Consider the following 20818-nt stretch of genomic DNA (forward strand, 5'->3'; position numbering starts at 1 on the left):
GCAATGTTTTAATTAAACATTTTGTAAGGGAGGATATAACGGGTTCATATTGTTGTTATTTTCACTCTTTCTCATATTGTACTTCTTATTAGTCGTGTTTGCAAGACAGAGATTGGTGTACAGACATGATGAGAGAATATTATATCCATGTTGAATGATATGATGCGATTCATGTCATTACCTATAAATGATTGATGCAATGTTTTAATTAAACATTTTGTAAGGGAGGAAAAGAAGGCAAGGGAAAATTGAAAGAGACAAACTAACAAAAAAAAAAACAACCAGAAAGAAATTACCGCTTGCTTCCTTCGCTCTCATTTCAGTTCCCAATGTATTAATCAACGCAGGCCGCTTCCCCTTCCGCTTCTCTTGGTCGGACTGGAAGAGGAGAGCGGGGATCTCGATCTTTCCGATCTTCCTCTCATCTTCCTTTCTCTTGAATTCTAGTGGAACAAGCTTGGATCAAAGGGCTTGTTGCAGATACCGCTATTTGGCGTCTTGTCCAGCGGCATCAATCGGGTTCTCTGGCCTGTTTTGTGGGGGGACGTTGTTAATCAGATCCAGATCTTGTCTTTTGGTTCTACGGGGCCGGTCGTCGGAGTGCGATGGAAGCCATGGATGAGTTGATCCAGCTCTCCGAGTCTATGATGCAGGCCTCTGCTCTGCTCGCTGACGAGGATATTGACGAGAAGTCTTCTTCACGCCGGACCTCAACTTTTCTTAATGTCGTCGCTCTTGGAAATGTCGTAAGTTTATCTTTTTTGGATCGTGGATATAGACCCTTCTGGAAGAGAGCACGTTTTGTGATCTTCTGCGGGTCTCTCGTTTAATCTGGATTTGCTTGATTTTCTTGCTCTATCCTTTTGGGTTTTGGATTTATTTCATTGATTCTGGTATTATTCTCCGTCTAGGGTGCTGGGAAGTCGGCTATTTTGAATAGCTTGATCGGGCATCCGATCCTGGTAAGTTGCATCTGGTGTAGTTCTGTAAAGTGCTTTGTTTACCTGTTTTGCTTCACTGGCATGGTTAATTACGCAGCCAACTGGGGAGAATGGAGCCACTAGGGCGCCCATTAGTATTGACCTGCAGAGGGATAACTCGCTGAACAGTAAATCCATTGTTCTACAGATTGACAGCAAATCCCAGCAGGTTTCTGCAAGTGAGATATCTTGCCCCACGCCAGATTTTTTTTTTCATTTCTTTGCAGTATCGCTGTTTGCAATAATATCATTAGTGACATTGCTTTCACTTGCTCATCGTGTATTGCTCCATTGCTTTACATATTTTTTCTGCATTGGATAGGTGCTCTTAGACATTCTCTTCAAGATAGACTTAGCAAGGCCACGGGAAGGAGTCACGGAGACGAGATCTATCTCAAGCTACGAACTAGCACAGGTTCCATTTTCCTTCTCCTTTACCAGTCAAATGTTATATTTATCCAATACATTCGTTTAAGCTTTTGCAAATGCCTTAAAAGATTCGTTATGCCATCATTGTATGAATTTTAGTGAATAATTGAAGTTAACTCCATTGTTCTCTTGGGGGGCATTTACATACATACCACACAATTCTTAGGTGTTTTCATATCTAGCTCATGAATATTCCTATTTATATGTACACCACTCAAAATTTTAACTTCACATAAAAAAATACCATCATCACTACTTTTTTAAAAGTGAATTGCACCTTTTCATTCATAGGTTTATGACACCTAGGTCCTATAAATGTAAATATCAGACTTTGGGTGATAAATATGTATATGCATAAGAATTGTGTGGTATGAATGTAATCTGTTTTTACTTGAAGTGCTTTGTTCAAATATAGTGCTGCATGATAAGTTGAGTTTTACACCAGATTCCTTGCTTAGTCGAGCTGTTGATGCATTGTTCTTTCAAGTACTTAGCAACGAACATATGCCCCTGATTGGAGTAGTTGATAGGTTGTTTGATGTTCATAATTTTACTTTTTTTTTATCCGTTATACTTGTCTTCTGTATGCCCTCAACGGTGCAACTACACATTTAAGCCACTAAATAAAGTGCTAAATTGTAATACTATACTTTTTAATCACATATATGTATGCTCTTTAGAATAATTTCTTTGGTCTGCAAGAGTAATGAAATGATTAAATTCCTTGCAAATCAATGGGAGTGAATATTGATGTCTATCTCATTGCATTGATTAAACTACTTAAGAACATAACGTACTACAAATGGTGGCCTTTGACAAATGCAAGTGAATGTAATAAAGTTATATGCTGTAAAGAGGATGATTTATATGTAAAACAAATTAGCATCCAACATAAAGGTGATAAAAAATGTACAACGCTCCATTGTTTTTTTTTAATTTTTTTTTTATGCATATGACATTGTTATTTCAATTGGTTAAGTCTCAAGCGAGGTAGGCGTTACTTTATTGCATCACCACACTGCCTAGTTTAGGAGTTGCAAAATCAAACATACAGTCAAATGCCATGCTAATTAATCATAATTATCTAAAATACTGCAGTGCCTCTTTTGAATGCAATTCCTTGTATTTAAAAAGTAAAGTTTTTTTGCGAACATTCAGCATTGGATGGAATTAAACATAACTTCAAATATGGTATATTCATGACTTTATGATGATCACTAAATTGCTAGCTTTGGATCAGCCTACGAGTCATTTCTTATTGATGCAAGTTACGAAGTGGTGTTTAGTTCTGTAGTTTAGTTGATTTTTTGAATATTCTTGATTGTTCTAGATTAGATCTTGATTTTTTTTCCATATATCACCTGCACATTAATTTTTGGTTGCTGCGTTACTCGAATGTTCGCTGAAACATAAGGTTGAGTTCTCAAGCCATCATTCTAGTTTTCAAGCTGAAACCTGCCACTTTACAAGAGTTGTGATTTACATCAAATTTAGAAAGATTAAAATAAATTCAAACTGTGGCAGAACTATCTAAGACATCAAAGTATAGGGTGGAAACACAAAAAGTATAAAACTATTGCGTTCAACATGCACATTTTCCATTCCAGTGACTGAGTGGTTTTTGATGAAATACGCTATAATTAAGAATTCAAATTCACTTGTAGAAAAATTTTACTTTTTAGAATTGTTAAAATTCCCTTAACATTTTTAAAGATAGATAGAAAGATAAGAGAAATGATTAAAATCCAAAAAGCTAATAAAAATGGAGTTCAAATTAATGTTTTTAGTTGATATAGATTAGATATTGCTGATCATGGAAAAGGAGTAGCTTTCTATGCTTTTGGAATAAAAAAAAATTGTTGATTTTGGAAGGAAAAACTCACTGCAAAGAGACTTTATGTTGCAATGATTTTCAGAATGATATCATTGAAGAACTTTGTAATGCTTTTCTTTGCAGAAATTAAATGAAGTCTTTGACCTACTTTTTAGCTCGTTGATATTTGTAATATATATATTTTTTGGGTGACTAGCAATATCTGGGCGCATTAAGTTATTTAAATGTTCTTTGTTTTTTTGCTGATTGTCCCTTCTATTATTTTCTTCACGTGAGCTTGTACCATTTTCTAAGCATAACTTTTTGTTTGAACATATATTATTTTTCTTGCATTTAATATATAATATGAATGTTGATTGACTTATATCTAAAATGTAATAATTTTTCTTCAGCTCCTCCATTAAAATTAATTGATCTTCCTGGATTAGATCAGCGAGCAATGGATGAGTCTGTGGTGGGTAGCTATTGTCTTCTTTCATCTATATTTTAATCTAGGGAAATTTACATACTTAACACACAATTCTTATATATTTACATTTCTCACACCTAAACTTTCATATTTATATACATAATACTTTGATGCTTTAAACCTATGTATGAAAATGTGTATTTCACTTTAAAAAAACAGGAATAGTGCTTTTTTTGATGTGATATTAAATATTTGAGCGTTATGTGTGTAAAAAAGTAAGTTTAGTTGAGATATATGTAAATACATAAGAAGTGTGTGCGCTATGTATGTAAATGCCCTGTTAATTTATTTAGAATGATTATTATCTTGGATTTTGTGCCTCATACATGAATTAGTCCAGAAGCTTCAGATTGTCTTATAAATTTGCTTTTTTACCGAACACCACTTAATGAACTTTTGATATGTGCAGTAATGATACTTGTCGATATAAATTGAGCTGTTTTTGTTGTTTTTATTGGATATTTTGGTGTTTGGCTTTGTCTGGTTCTAGATGAGTGATTATGCTGCACGCAATGATGCAATTTTGCTAGTAGTAGTTCCTGCTGCCCAGGCTCCTGAAATTTCTTCCTCACGTGCTCTCAGACTTGCCAAGGAATTTGATGCAGAAGGTTTGTGTAAACAAATTAATTTTATGTTCCTTGCCAAGTTTTTGGTTTGAAAACCTCTACCTGTTTATGGCAGCAACCAGAACAGTTGGCATTATTAGTAAGATCGATCAGGCTGCTGGAGACCAAAAAGCTCTATCTGCTGTTCAGGCTCTTCTAATTAACCAGGGTCCTCCTAGAGCATCTGATATTCCATGGGTTGCTTTGATTGGTCAGGCTGTTTCTATTGCTTCAGCACAAGCTGGATCAGTTGGTGTGGAGAATTCTCTTGAAACAGCTTGGCGAGCTGAAAGTGAAAGTCTACGATCTATACTGACTGGAGCTCCACAAAGCAAACTTGGTAGAGTAGCTTTGGTTGATACCCTTGCCAAACAGATACGTGGTCGGATGAAGCTGAGGCTTCCCAATCTCTTATCCGGGTATATTTTACTTCCTATCTCGGCAACCCTTTTTTTATTTTCCTCCTTTTGTCTTTCTAGTGGAACACTTCTTATTTGCTACTTAGTTTTTTTTAATGGAATTAGCTGCATTTGTTTATATTTTATGGACTTCTTCTAACATTATTTTTATTGTAGTTCAATTAATGGATTTAATTTCTCTGCAATAATTATCTAAGGATTTCAGGAACCCAAGGAATAATGACCTGGCTTCGTGTTCTAGTTCCCTAATTCCTTAATATACGAGTCCTTAGAACTTTATCTCGAGAAAGCATTATTGTGATTTCTTTTTTCTCTGCTATTATTATTTTTTTATTCTTTTTCTTCTGTACTTTTATTGATTTTTCATAGCTAACTCTATGCTTTTATTTAATATTTTTTAAAATGAATCATTTTGGGCTATTTCTATCGTTTGTCTTGATTATGTTTTGTATGTCCCAAAAGATGGTGACAACCCACATAAAAATAAGCAGACTAGAACAAGGCGATTAGGCTTTGCTTGTGGATGCATGATATAATAGTTGGCAAAAAAAATTTCTTATACAGCCTACTGCGATCATAAGGTTGAACAGCATTAGAAGGGCTCGTGGAAGGGAAATTAAATGTCACTTATACCATGAAAATAACATTACATGTGTGGGAAGCAAAAAAGTTTAGTTTTAGGTGTTTATGCTTTTGAAGAGCACCTTTTTTATTTTTCCTGCTTGAATTTACCTAGTTGCTTCTTTAGCTTTCCCATAAGAGGGGAAGTACGGTGAGCTTTGGAAATAACTAGGCTGCTCGTTTGTGACTGAAAGGTCATCATGTTGAATATGGAAACAATCTTTATGCCTAAATTCCTATCTTTAAACATCATTTTGGAGGGAGCCTTACGTGCTTACCCTCCTTTTAATAAAGAAAAGAAGGTTGATTGGTCTGTTCTTAAAGGTGACACTTCACTTTTTTGCATTCTGATATTTGAGTTAAACTTATATTTTAAAAGTATATTTTCTTGTACAGCTGGTTACCAAAGCTAAAGCAATTGGATAGAAAAAATATAGCATTGAACTTATACAAAATTACTATTACAAGGTTCCATGTGAAATCATCTCCTTAGTTCATCTAAGCTTGAATAAGACCATTATAAATTGATAAAGATTGGTGATATAACGATTGCATTTTATTTTGGAATTTGTTTTTATCAAGGTGCCAAGCATGTGAATGCCTAAGAATGCTGCTCTCATATTAGTTAATCATATATTGATTGCCTATTTTCATTTTTTCTTTTGCTAAGGAAGGTCTTGTGCTGCATTCCATACATTTCAAACTTTTCAGCCAACATTATTTAATTCGGGTTGAATTTCAGTAATTAGCTGTTATTTGTATTATCGTTGGTAACATACTGAGTTTCATGTAACATGTTTTCTAGCTTCGTTTATTTTTAATGCGTTTTGAGAAGAACTGAACATTTAGTACATCCCTTCACTTTTTCTGCTATTTTTTTTATGCGGCATACTTTTTATTTTTGGGTGAGGTTGAAAGACTTTTGCTATCTCTTTTGATTGTTTTTGTTGTACTAATCTATTAAGCAATTAAATTGAATGCTTTAATCTAAATCTGCAACATTGTCTAGCTCCAAATAATCTTATCACACACTACTTTCCTTTTATGTGGTAAGCACTGCTTATTTGAAAAATTTATATGCATGCCACACAATTCTCATGTATTTATATATTTAACGTTTAAATGTTGATATTTACATATACAACATTTTAGTATCATAATTACATCAAGTATTAGTTGTATTTTTATGCGATATTTAAGATTTGAGTGTTATGTATGTAAATATTAAAAATTAAGATGTTAGATATGGGCATAAATGAGAATTATGTCGTACTTATGTAAATCTCCCTGCTTCTTTTAGAAATAAATGTCACGGGCTTCCATCTTTTGTGACGAGCTTTGTGCATTGATTATGCACGCTTACATTGTCAAGGAAGTAAGTACAAACGAGTTGGATGGTGACTGGCGGTTGTAGTGGAGGGGCTGCGGTTATCATAAGTTGCAGGGACAGTTGCGAAAAGCACCAAACGCAGCGAGGAATATGTCGGCAGGGCTTGCAGCAACAAGACAATTGTTTGAAGTGTCAAATAGCAATAGGGAGGGGGTTGGCGTGGCTGGCAAAATCAGGATACGCTGTACAACAACAGGGAATGAAGATGGCAGCAACGGCGAGTGGCTTGGGGCTGCTGGAAGGAAGTCTGTAGGGGGCTGCGGAAGGATAAACGTCTGGTCGAGCTACAGTTGGAGCACCACCCGGGCCCTTGGAGACAATCACCACCTCAGACGAGTCCCCCCCCCCCCAGGGAATCCTGGAATAGGACTACAGTTGGACTAGCTCTAATACCAAATGATACTGGAGGAAATCCAAACCACAACAGAAAACACAGATTATTATTTCTGAATTCTAAACATATTACAAACATGAAAATTGAAAAACCAGGAAATAATGACAAACAACATAAACAATCAAATATATCCGTGAATGATAACAAGGAAGGTTGTTGGACGGTGGGTTAGCGGTTGATGGAAAATGGCTTTGGTTGCTGGAAGAAAGGCTGGAAGGTGGCTGGTGGTGGTAGGGGAGGGGCTGCCATTGAGGGGAGGTGGAAAAAGGGAAGGTCGACCATTAGTAGATGGCTGAGGTTGTTGAAAGAAGGTTGGAATGTGGCTGATGGCTGTAGGGGAGGGGCTGTTGTTATTGGAGGGTCAGGGACATCTGTGGAAAGCGCCAAACAATAGCGAGGAAGGTGTCAGCGGGGCTGGCGGGAACAAGACAACCGTTGGATGCGTCGAACAACAACAGGGAGGGGGTTCGTGCGACTGGCAGCAGCAAGATAGCTGCAGGAAACATCGAACAGTAGAGGGAATGAAGATGGCGGCAAGGTCGAGTGGTTTACGACTGCTGGAAGGGGGTTCGGAGGGGGATGCGGAAGGAGAAATGTCTCGTCGAGGTTGAGTTACAGCCGGAGTACCACCCTGACCCTTGGAGACGGTCACTGCTTCGGACGAGTTATAACCGGAGTACCTTCTCGTTGTCAGGTACAACATCCGAAGGGGAAGAACACCTCTAAGGCAGCAATTAGAAATCAACACTAATAATACTCCTCCCTAATCTCAGAAAACAACACTTAGATTAAAAGGGAGTTAGTAGATAAAATAGGTAAAGAGTAGGATAGGAAAGATATATAATAGGCAAGGAGAGGGGTAGGAAAGAAGTTGAGAAGGAAATGAATTATAATGAGAAATCATTAGGAAAGGAAAGGAAAGGAAAGGAAAGGAAAGGAAAGGAAAGAGATTAAATTGGAATGGGTGCCACGGTTACTGTAGCAACTGCAGTAATCTCGTCCGCAGTAGGCAGTAAGCTACCATGTCATATATATACATTGCTTTTAAAGCTTGGCAGATGTTGCAAATTGTGTGGATACAGCTGTTTTTAAGGGTTTTTGTTAATAACATACAGATTTTTTCCAAGGTATGGTGACTAATTTCATGCTGGAATTATATATAAGAATGAGGTAATATATTGAAGAAGTCCAAGAGTCAGCAATGCATGCTGATTTGTTTGTTTACCCGCATAAAGATAAAACCCCCTATTTGGCAATTTCACGTTGTGCTATGGTGTAAATGCACTACTTGATTTTGTTGATGCTGTCATGGAGATAGATAAATGACTTAAAATGCGCACACTTTTGTTAGACTACAGAAGAGACGCATGCCTAGGGTTGGGATTTTTTTCTCCCACATATGTTGTCACTCCAACTATAGAAAATGCATGTAGATTTGCTTGTTTACCTGCATAAATGAGATAATGGTTGTTTCGTTATATTGTATAATGCCATGGGCTGTTTGTATTAAATAAAATAATTGCTACTTCCATATGGAGGAACTTCTCTGCAAGTGCATCTCAATGGTTTTGAAATCACAGAACCGATCTTGCCTGGGTTTGGGATTTTGTTTCCTCCACATCGATTAATGCTGTTTTTTGAAAAACACCATGTTACCAACTGAAGAATTGTTTGATCTTCCCATTTTAAAGCTTCAATTTTAGATTTTAACAATCAAACCTTTATTTTAAGGCCCTAAACATTTAATATTTTATTACGAAGCCTTCATTTATTCTTTCATCTAAAGATGCTCTTTCAGTAAGCAGTGATACGCAATCATTAAAAAGTATTCTTTAATTATGTTTCTAATTTATAATTGCAGCCTACTTATTTTATGTAATTTATCTAGTTTTGAACAAGTTTTGCATTACTTTCTCTACTAACTTTGCAGGCTTCAAAGTAAGTCACAATTGGTGCATGATGAGTTGTTTAGGCTTGGCGAGCAAATGGTAAATAGCGCTGAAGGAACCAAGGCCCTTGCTTTGGAGCTTTGTCGAGAATTTGAGGACAAGTTTCTCCAGCACATTACATCTGGTGAGGTGAGTATGTCCAATCAATGCATTATAGTCCTTTCATATATTCCAATTTTTATGTAATTATTAGTTTTGATGCGAAAATTGATATGCAAAACATGATTTGATGTTACACATAGCTAGGTTGTATGAATTCCTATGGAGTTCGAAGTGTTTCTACACATGCATTTTTCATTCATAAATCAGTTTTATTGATCTTTGAAATATATATGTTGGCATGTGTACAAACATGAGTCTTTGTGTTAGAAACTGTCCTTAGAACATGTGATGGATCTTGACGGTGATATTGATCAGTTCTTTCTTTAGTAGTTTTGTATTCGGGAATATTTTTTGTTATGCCCTTTTTTTTAAAATAAATTGATTTTTTTTTTGGTTCTTTAGATAGTTACACTTTTGTTGTCTTTTTTTTTGTTGTTGTTCTAAAAAATGACTTAGGGCTTATTATGATTTAATGAAGGGTAATCATGTTATTTCTCGTTGCATCCCTCTTATCAATATTATATCTCATAAGCGTCCTCCCTCTCATCCTTTGATATCACTTTTTTTTTCTTCTCTTTTGAGCATCTTCCTTACTTGGTACAGATTTCTGCCCTCTGTCATTCTGATCTCTTCCTCACAAGCTTCACTTTTTCAACAAATCTCTTCCTTGCCCAAAATGTCCTCGAGTATATTTTCTCTCCAACCCACTCGGGTCCTCTCTGTTCTCTTCTACTAATCTATTTTCTCCACAAGACTTCTCTCTCAATTCCCCACTCCTTGCTTGTCTTCTAGATTCAGTTACTTTTATTTGGAGGAGGTGAATTGAAGGTGATAATCTTTTGAATTTGCAACTCTTTGCAATTTTTTTTTATGATAGCTAAAGCTTCAGTCTCATGAATTAAGGTGCGTAATTTTTTACAATTTATAAATTTATTATTATTTGATTTAATATTGGATATGTGGAAGATTTTTGGGACAAATAGGAATTTTTTCAGGACTAGATTTTTGGTTCGCAATTGATTACTCAAAAGGGATTAAGTTTCTCATTATTTTTTCTTTAAGTATATTAAGTTATATTCTTTTTCCTTTTTTTGCCTTATTCTATAATTCTTAAAAGCACAATTCCTAATTGTTGTTTTCTTATTCCTATATGTAGAAATTGTGAATGGTCGATGGGTTTAAGAAGAAGCAGAGGATAAATGAAGGGCTAATGTCTTACAATGATAGTGCAGATATGAATGAGTGTGAGAGAGGGAGAAGGAGAGGGATCTCATTATTTTTGCTTCAAGGGTAATAAGTTTTTTTTTCCCTTTTTGCTTTGTTCTATAATTATTTAAATCCGCAATTCCACATCTTTGTTTTCTTATTCCTATATGTAGAAATGGTGAATGACCGATGGTTGTAAGTAGCAAAGGATAAAGGAAGGTGATACCAGAATTAAACCAAATAATGACCGAAAAAAAAAAATTATTACTGAATTCAAAAATGGCAACGACGAATTCGTTACATAAAACAACAAGTAACGACGACAATGCTGCAAAATAAGAAAGAAAACAACACAAAACACATAAATAGCTCCCTGTAGGAAGGTAGGAGGCTCAAAAGGGAAGAAAGCGACGGTGGTGTTGAAGGGTGGATTACAACAAGTGATAACGGTGCTGGATGGCATAAGAGGGATAGCTGTCTGCTGAGAGGTGGTTGGCGGCGAGTGGAAGCGACTTAGAAGGGAGTTGGAAAGGTAGTGGGGGATTGGACAGTCGAAGGAAGCGTCAGCGGGGGATTGGACAACCGAAGGAAGCGTCGACGTGGGGATTGGACAGCAATAGGGACCGGTGCCTAGGGCTGGACAACATCATGAACAGACCCTTTAGGGGCTGGCGGCAGTAAGAACAGAACCAGAAGGCCATTGTGGCTGCTGGAAGGCGGCTGGAAGAACGAACAACAACAGGAAGAGGGGCATGAATGCCTATGCGGTGGCTGGAAGGAGCTTGGAGGGCTGGACGACAGTGAAATGCATGAAGACTGAGGCATATGGGAGATGGCATCATGCAGGTGGAGGGGAATATGGAAGGATAACTATCCCTGCAGGATCAAGTTATAGTCGAAGTATCCCTCGAATCGTTAGAGAAGATCACCACCTCCAACTAGTTACAACTGGTGCGCCTTCTCGCCTTTGGATACAACCCTAGAAGGGGAACAACCATCGATGACAAGCTGGGTAGAAATTTGAAATCAAAAAGACAAAAAAACTGAACTCTAAGATAACAAACAACGTATTTATGATAGATACTAGTAGTTGTAAAAGGAAGAACTAGATTAGGAAAGAAATAGAATTGGGAAGAGAAAGAAAAAATAAGGAATAGAAGAGGAAGAAAGAGAAATAGTAATGGAAGGGAGACAGCATATTTGGAAAGGGAGGATTCTCTTGCATTGGGCATCCACAATATTGTAGCAGCTACATTACCGTGTTTCGGTAAGCTGTGCATCAATCTCTCATGGTCGTGTGGAGCTTTTACCTCATTTGTCGAAGCTTTGGAGTCCTCATAGTACAATGTCAGGTCTGCGATATTGAATATAGTGGAAACATTGTAATCTCTAGGTAGGTCGATCTTGTAGGCATTGTCATTTAATAACACGTCTTGATGGAATAAATATGCATTCTTTTTTGTCACATCATGAACTGGAGCTGCATATAGATGGAGGTTTCTATAACGTAGCTCTCGAGCCCTTAATTTTGAAACCTTTCCTTTTTTAGTCGAATCCACACGAGATCTCCTTGGAATGTCACATTCTTCCTAAGCTTATTTGACCGTGCTTGATATTTGTGGTCCTGCTTGGCGATCTCCTTGCAACCTCATAGAGTTTTTGAATCTCATGAACCCGCTTTGTAGCATCTTTGTTGACCTCCGATATCAACTCAAGTGGTGTAAGTGGATTGCGCCCGCATACATTCTTAAACGGTGTGCGTCCTATAGTATGACTCACATATCTATTGTAGGCGAACTCGGCTTGAGTTAGGATAAGATCCCATTGTTTGATACTCTTCCCCACGCTACATCTCAAGAAGTTTCCTAGGCTCTAGTTCACTACCTTTGTTTGGCCGTCCATTTGTAGATGAGCTGCTGAACTGCACCTAGCTTCCCCCACAAAGTCCTCCAGAAGTGGCTTAGAAATTTGACTTCTCTGATGGAGGTATCGGTCATAAGAATCCTTTGCAACCTGATGATCTCTCAGAAGTATAAATCGACGATGTGAAACTTGTCCAAAGTACTGTGACGGGTTACTACATGTGCCATCTTCGAAAGGCGGCCCATTGTAACCATCAAAAAGTCCTTGTTCCTCTGCAATTTGGGAGACTCACCACGTAGTCCATACTAACATCCACCTACAATGCCTCTGGTACTGGCAAGGGAGTGAACAACTCCGCATTCTGCCATTTCTTTTTTGCCAGATGACAAATCCCGCACCACGTAACGTGTTGTTCCATTTCTCTCGTCAATCGGGGCCAAAAGAAGTGCTCTCACACGAGGGCGGGAGCCTCTTCCCTGCCAAAATGTCTTGCCAATCCTCCATTGTGACTCTTTTGAATAATGTCCTCTCAGTGAGCACCTTGGAATGCACAACTTACTTTGGTGGAATAAGTATCCATCTGCTCGGTAATACTGTCTGGTTGGTTTCTATTGACATGGTTCATAGATTTTCTTGAAGTTCTCGTCTGCATTGTACAAATGCTTTACAACCTCAAACCGCACAACTCGGGTCTGCATTGTTGTGCTCAACAAGTGGCGATGACTCAGTGTTTTTGCTACCCATTTCTAGCTTCCCGCCTTATGTTTAAGCATGAATTGAAATGATGCTAGAAATTCCACCCAGGTGGTGTGTCTGCCATTTAGTTTGCTCTGACTATTGAAAAATTTCAAGGAAATTTGATCTGCAAACAACGTAAACTCGCTCACCAGTAGGTAATGAATCTAGTGCTCTAGAACTTGTACTATGGCATAAAATCCCTTGTTATATGTTGAGTATTTTCTTCTAGATTTGTTCATATTTTCACTAAAAAAGGTGATCAGATGACCTTCATGGCTTAGCAATGCAATTATCCCCACACTAGATGCGTCACATATCTCGAAGGCCTAGTTGAAATTTGGTAAGGCTAGCATTGGCACCAGAGTCACTTTCTCCTTCAAGTTGTCCAAGCTGGTCCGAGCCACTGTTGTTCACGTGAACTCCTTCCCTTTTAAAAGCTCTATCAAATGGGCAGTGATAGTGCTGAAGTTTCTAATTAATCTCCGATAGAACAATGCTAGCCCCAGAACTGTCTTAGCTCGGTGAACGACTGCGGTGCGGGTCAGCTTATAATGACCTCAATCTTCATAGAGTCCATCTGAATGCTTGCATTTTTCACGATATATCTCAAAGAGTATACTTTACCTGTCACGAAGTGACACTTCTTTGGATGGACATATAGTTATTCTGCTCACAATTACTCGAACACTACCCTCAAGTGCTGTAAGTGTTCATCCTTAGAAAAGCTATGCACCAAAATGTTGTTGAAGTAGACTATCAAAAATTTCCCACTGTAGTTGAAGTAAACTACCACAAATTCCCAAAGTGAGGTCAGAACACCTAGCTCATCAACTTCATAAAAGTGTTTGACTCGTTTGACAAGCCGAATGTCATAACTGTCTACTCTTATAACCCATCTCATGTTTTGAAAGCGGTCTTCCGCCTATATCCGATGATACTCATTGCATAAGTTGATCTTGGAAAAGATGAAGGCTATGTGTAAATGGTTCAAAAGATCATCCAAGTGATGTATGAGGAACCAACACTTGATGGTAATTTTGTTAATGGCTTTGCTGTTGATACACGTTCTCCATGTACCATTTTTCTTGGGTATCATTAATGTGGGGACAACAGAGGGGATGGCATTCTCTCTAACTATCCTCCTCGAGACGAGATCCTGCACCTATCGCTGTAACTCGTTTTCTGTCAGGCTTTTCCTGTATGCGGGTCGATTTGACAACATTGATCTAATATGAGTTTTATGACATGTTGAATATCCTTTAGTGACAACAACCCCTCATGGAGACTGACAGTCAATACGTCATGGAAGTCGTGTACTAGTGGTTGGAGCGACATTGGTATTCCATTCTCCATCTCTGTTCTCTCGAGTAGGATTAAGGCTAGTGCTACTAGCTCATCTCGAACTGATTGAATGAAAGTGGTTCTTGAAACTAATGCTTCCTCTGTGTCACCAACACCTTTATATCCTTAATAGGTAACAACACGATGAGCTTGCCGTCCTTCTTAAAGGTATATATATTCTTGAAGCGGTCGTGTTGAGTCTTACGGTCGAACTGCCAAATCCTCCCCAGTAGAATATGACATGTATCCATCAGAACCACGTCACACCATACCTGCTTCTATAATCGATCACTAATTGAGAATTCAACTAGACATTGCTGATTTACTCATATCTCATATCTCCTTTTTAGACAGGTGAGGGAATAATACTGAGTATGTTTTGGCATGACTAATTCCAACTTTTTCACCATCAGCATGGATCTACGTTTTCACAATGCCTACTATCGATTTTAGACTGCAAACATTGCCTTTTACCATGCATTTGATGTGGAAGATGTGCCTTAGCAATGATTAATCTGTTTTAGGTTTTTTTGCAACACTCTCTGTATAACTAACATGTCTCCTTCGTTGCCCTGGTGCTGAAGTTTTTCCTTGGGACTATCGTCGGAGTCCTCTTCCTCTATCTCATCAACGACGCCGTGATCCGTGAATAAGACAACTTGGCTTGTGGGACAACTGGAGGCTATGTGGCCATAACCGTGACACCGAGAGCACTTTATGGCAGGACTGTCTTGGAAGAACTACCCTTTTCTGGCTTCTTCCCACTAGGCTCAGTCTTGTCACTCATCGGTACTACTTTTACTACTATTGAAGCAGGTTTGTTCGTAACTATAGCTGTAGGTGATGGCCTGAATGAAGATTGTTGCCTGAAGGAGGTCTTTGGCCTGGTTTGCTTCTACTACATTTCAACCTTTAAGGCTAATGTCTGGACATCTTCAAGGGTTCAGTCGGGCTGCACTTGTGCCACATTGCTAATAGCAAGCTTTAGGCCACCCAAATATCGATCGATCGTCTGCTCCTCTGGCTCGACTAGTTCACACTTCATTTGCAATTGATTGAACTACATTGTGAATTCCTCCACTGAATTATCTCGCTGCTACAAATGATGGAGCCTCAAAAACTTGTCTTGACATTAACAAGGTGGTAGGTATTTCCTCTATAATTTCTTCCTTATCTTCGTCCATTTGGAAATTTTATCACGCCTTTCTCTTTTTCTCTGCCTCTGCAAGTTCTCCTACCATAAGGAAATGCTCTTTTTCAACTTGATGGTGGCCAACTTTACCTGTATAGCCACCGACACGTTCTTATATTCAAAGACTCACTCCATTGATTGTAGCCAGACGTCAAAGTCATCCAGATCTATGTCTCCATCAAATTTTGGCAGATTTACTTTGATGTTGAAGTCTGTGTCCCCCATATGTAAGATTCTCTCTCGACCTCCTTTGGTATTGAATTGCGAAACGACATTGTCGGTATTCCTCATCGCTGATGTCTTCTCTGTGGAATGGATTCAAATCATCATCTATATTACCCCTTCGACTCTCTTGCGATCGAGGTTAATCTACCCATGGTTTCCGTCATCCATCTCTGTTAATCTCTGTTGCAGACGACAGATCTCCCGCCGTATTTCATCCCTGGTAGGGTTTGGTAGGTATCTATTTAGAGCATGGTTTAAGGTTTGGGACCCTCGGAAGAGAAGGAGAAAGAGAAAAAATAAAGAAAAAAAAGAAAACGAAAATATAGGGAGGAAAGAAAAAAAGAAAAAAAAAAAGAAAACGAAAATATAGGGAGGAAAGAAAAAAAAGAACGTAGGGGGAAAAAATAAAGAAAGGGGAGAGAAAAAGACTTGTCGGACTTTAAGGAGCCCTATGATAGAATTAGGGCTATACTAGCTCTGATATTAAATAATACCGGAGTAAACTGAACCCATGACGACGAAATACAAAATATTATTAAACAAATAACGAAGGATACAATTAAGTCTCGAAACAATAAATAAAATAAAACAATGAAGACAAGATTAGCACTACCTAGCTACGACCTGAGGAGGGTATCCGTGGACATTGGCGGGGAGAGAGGGTGACCGGTGACTTTAGGCGGAGGGAGCAGCTGGTGTGGGTGGCTGCCTGAGTCCCAGAGGGGAGCTGTAGGTGTCAGTGGACTGTAGGAAATGATGTCGGAGAAGGCAGCAGATGGCTGCCCGGAAGGCTTGGTGATAGCTGGCGATCGGGTGGAGGTGCCAGGAGGAGTTGGCGGTCACTATGAGGCGTTGGAGACGGGATGCTGCAGTCGAACAAAAGCTGGAAGTGGCTGACGGGTCGCTGGGAGATGCTGGAAAAATCGATGAGCAACAGGGAGCGCCTTTGACCAGCTGTGAGAGCTGGAGTGCAGGCTGCGACTTATTGGAGGTGCGGACGGTAGCTTGTAGCTGGTTGGAAGCGCTGGAATGTGACTGCGACAACCTGCAAGTCGTAGGAAGGAGGCAGCGACATTCTGGAAGCGTAGGATGGTGGTTGCAACAACCTGGAAATGCTGGGTGGTGGTTGCGGCAATTTGGAAGCGTAGGATGGAATCGGTGATAGTAGAAAACGGAGGAACAACGAAGATTGTTTCCTCCTCGGACAAGTTACAGCCGGGGCATCTTCTCGTCGTCGGATACAACCCTTAGAGGGGAAAACGTCGATGGAGAACTCTGAATTCAGAAAATAATCAACAACCTCTAACCTAAGCAAACACCACATATATATAATAGAGATTAGTAAGTAGAATAGGTAAGGATTAGTATAAGAAAGAAAATAGAAAATGAAGGACATTGAATAGCCAAGAAATAAAAAAGCCGGGCTGCAGGTCTTGCCCCTTCTGGGGTTGGCCGGTTCAGCCTCCCAACCCCTCCACATCAAGAATTTTTGATTATTTGCTTAAGTGCGAAACAATAGAATATGGATTTGATCAATGATTTGGCTGGATTTTTGACCTTCAAGGTCTTCTGTTGCTGTGGGGCTTAGGCTGCAATGTTAAATTAACTAGGCTTGTCTCATTTAATGCAAAGTTAATCCGATCTCATATCAATCATTTTTACTTATTACTTTGACTCACTTTTTAATCATCCTTTTTTAATCTCCCTTTTTCTTTATTTAATATTTCGCCAAGGCCTCACAGTTAGTACATGGATCAAATTAATGATTATTTATTTTATTGCAAATTAAAAAAGGTTGATTTGATACAATGAGCAGATTGCCTCATTCTGTTACCTTTATTTAAGGTTATCTCTTGCTGTGAAATGTATGGCTGCATAAATTACTCATCTTTGAAACCCATAGTAGGAAAGCCTTAATGCATCAGTTTTGCCCATTTTTTTAGCGTAAATGGTTTTGAAATAACCATTATTACATGTACACAGCTTAGACTTTTCTTGTTTTAACTCTTATCAGATTTGTTGCGTCTAATTGTAGAAATAAGGGTTGAGGGTGGCCTCCCCCTTAGGTTTGGTTTATATCTAGTCAAAGCTATGTATTACTATATTTTTCTCGTGAAACTATCATTTTGGTAGTAGTTTGTTTCACCCTTCCCTTAAGTCCTACTTCCACCACTGATTGTTTTGCTTATGTTTGTATAAATGCTACATATTAAATATCCTGGCACATCCTTAGGACTTATTTGGTTGCTCATACATAAGAGTAAATGATATATCTTATTTTTGGAGGAAAAATTTAACGAATTCACTTCTCAAAAACTTGTTTAGGTGTTTATTAGTGGAAGCAAAATTTACAAATAAATCCAATAAAATTATCATAATATATTTATAGATATATTGTAATATATACACTTTATTAAGTTTATTACATAAATTATCATGAGTACGGACATACTACATAAATATAATTAATTTTGTAAATGTTAATTCTATATTTTCTAATGTATCAATATATCACATATTTACATATATGTTATTTTGATAGAGTAAAATTTTTTCAATATTTATTTATACTATCAATATGATTTTACTGAGTAAAATGCCAAAATATTCCCCGACTATTTACACGGGGCCATTTTAGTCCCAGAGTGTATAAAAGTGCCAAAATATCCTCCAACTGTTGAGTTCTAATAGTCCTCCACGGGGACTATTTCAACCCCAAATTAAAGAATGAGAATTATTTTGACATTTATATAAACTATGGAATTAATACGGTCCCATGTAAATAGACAGAGACTATTTTGGTAGTTTACTTCAATTTTAAAATACAATATCAATATATAATATAGTATACTACATGATATCATATATTAAATTTTTATTTGAATATATGTAACATGATATCATATATTAAATTTTTATTTGAATATATGTATGATTTGCATGTGCATACAAGTACTAACTCTTTAAAGATATAAATTATTGCTTTTTAATGATTTTCAAAGGAACTTCGGAATATATGGGTCCAAAGTTAGGATGCTTAGAATTATACCTGTGACTTCTTTGGGAGGAAATTACTTTCCTTGCCAACCAGATAGCTTTAGCAATCACCACTCCCTACTTCTCACTGCTTATTTCTCGCGTCTCTCTTTTTGGATGTAATCAAACGTGTTCTTAGTGTAAGTCTATTTCATTATCATTTCTTTTTGTATGATGTGGTCTTATGTTTTAAATCACTTTTGCCTAGTAATTTCTTGTTCTTAATACTTTCATTGTTTAACTATAATTTTTATGACTTTGAATTGTTCTATTTAATAAACTACAGGGTGGGGGTTGGAAAGTTGTTGCTAGTTTTGAGGGCAACTTCCCTACCAGGATCAAGCAGCTTCCACTGGACAAACACTTTGATATCAACAACGTTAAGAGGGTATTAATAATCACTTCAAATTTCATTGACTTCTGGTACCCTAAGCTTATTTTATGCTTTATTACCTAAATGTTTCCTGATATTGATGCTGCATTCTAGATTGTCCTGGAAGCTGATGGTTATCAACCTTATCTTATTTCTCCTGAGAAAGGTTTGAGGTCTTTAATCAAAGGAGTTTTGGAACTTGCCAAAGAACCTTCTCGTCTTTGTGTTGATGAGGTAAGATTTAAGCATACTTTATGAATTACTACGAGTTCTTGTTCATGCATTTCCTGAGACTCACCTCTAATCCATCTACTTGCGTCAACCTTACTATAGTATTACTTCCACAATTTAGAGGTTATTGTTACTCGGTCATCTTTTTTTCATATTTTATTCTCACCTATTATATATGTGGTTGAGAAATGGCTAAGTGTTGACAGTTGAAACCGAATTACAAAAACAGAAAATAAATTAAAATTCTAATACTTAATCCTGCTTTGATCTCATTACTCACTGTTTCACGTCATGACCATAACTGAAGGAGGTACATGTTCGTTCCTTTTTTTTGTCAAAATACACGAACACGTTCTTTGTTCGAAATGCATGAATGTGGCTCCTCTCCCCTTGTCTTCTCCTTTGCCTATGTTTGCACGACCTAGAGCCCATCTTGCTCACTGTTTCACGCGAAGCAAACCCTCTTCTTTGTTTCGTCGCAACCCACACTCGAGAGTGCCACGTCCACCCCCTTTGCATTGTCGCTCACAGCCAACCGAGCTTCTCCCTCTGGTACAAAGCTGCACGAGAGATCTCGCTGTCCAACACCATCCCGTCACCCTCATTTGCCTGTTCCCATATTCACCTACAATCTCTACCCGCAACTTTCAACAGCGTTAAAATACCTATAAATCCCTTGCATAGTCAACTTCTTTGGGTTGTTGCTCACGTCTGTTTCCCCTTTGTTTCACATGGTACATGCCAGTCTGTCTCTCATGCACACAACATTGCCTCTGCCCTTCCCCACTTTCTGTTCTTACCCAAATGCTGAGACCCCTAGAAGCCCATTTCGCCATTGTTTATAGAACCACAACCTCCCCCCATCAAGTCTCTGTCTCTCATTTTTGTGTACAACAACCGAACTCCAACAACCCTCATCAATAATCTCCTTCAGTTTGCTTCTCCTAAAATCGCGCCACAAACTATTTTTGATAATCTAGATATCTATTAATCACTATTATCACCTTCCATATCTCTATGCATTTATTTATATAAATATAAAGATTTTTTGTTTAAAAATGGTGAGAAGTTTTATTATATTTGGTGTTTAACAAAATTCATTGTCTCACCATCATTGACATCATTGCCTCGCTCTTAAAGATATAAAATGCACGGATTCTTGAGTACATGTATGCACTTTTCTTAGCGTGACGGAGAAAATTACATTCTAAGTATTTTTACGCACTTTTCTTAGCACGGAGGGAAAATTCTCTATTGCATTCTTTATGCATGCATATTAAGGCTTATATGAATGGGTTGGAAAACTTCCCATACGGTTACAGTGCGCACGACACCGGTTATACGTACTTTTCTTAGCACGGCGGGTAGGCCCAGTCTCTTATTAATACCTCATACCGGGTCGCTGGGGTGAGGGGTGGGCT

The 20818-nt window shown here is 37.9% G+C and overlaps 1 protein-coding gene across 1 annotated transcript in view; it reads left to right on the plus strand.

The window, feature by feature from the left end:
* Positions 1–296: 296 nt before the first annotated feature.
* The window catches only part of LOC110039357 (dynamin-2A-like), a 48860-nt gene continuing 28338 nt past the window's right edge, over positions 297–20818 (plus strand). The window contains exons 1-10 of the mRNA XM_020744391.1: positions 297–746; positions 912–962; positions 1039–1159; positions 1303–1395; positions 3636–3697; positions 4203–4320; positions 4394–4736; positions 9072–9219; positions 19080–19181; positions 19281–19400. Coding sequence (XP_020600050.1) covers positions 606–746; positions 912–962; positions 1039–1159; positions 1303–1395; positions 3636–3697; positions 4203–4320; positions 4394–4736; positions 9072–9219; positions 19080–19181; positions 19281–19400 — 1299 coding nt within the window. The 5' untranslated portion in view covers positions 297–605. The remainder of the gene's footprint in view (positions 747–911; positions 963–1038; positions 1160–1302; positions 1396–3635; positions 3698–4202; positions 4321–4393; positions 4737–9071; positions 9220–19079; positions 19182–19280; positions 19401–20818) is intronic.

This window comes from Phalaenopsis equestris, unplaced genomic scaffold (assembly GCF_001263595.1).
Source record: "Phalaenopsis equestris unplaced genomic scaffold, ASM126359v1 Scaffold000002, whole genome shotgun sequence".
NCBI lineage: Eukaryota > Viridiplantae > Streptophyta > Magnoliopsida > Asparagales > Orchidaceae > Phalaenopsis > Phalaenopsis equestris.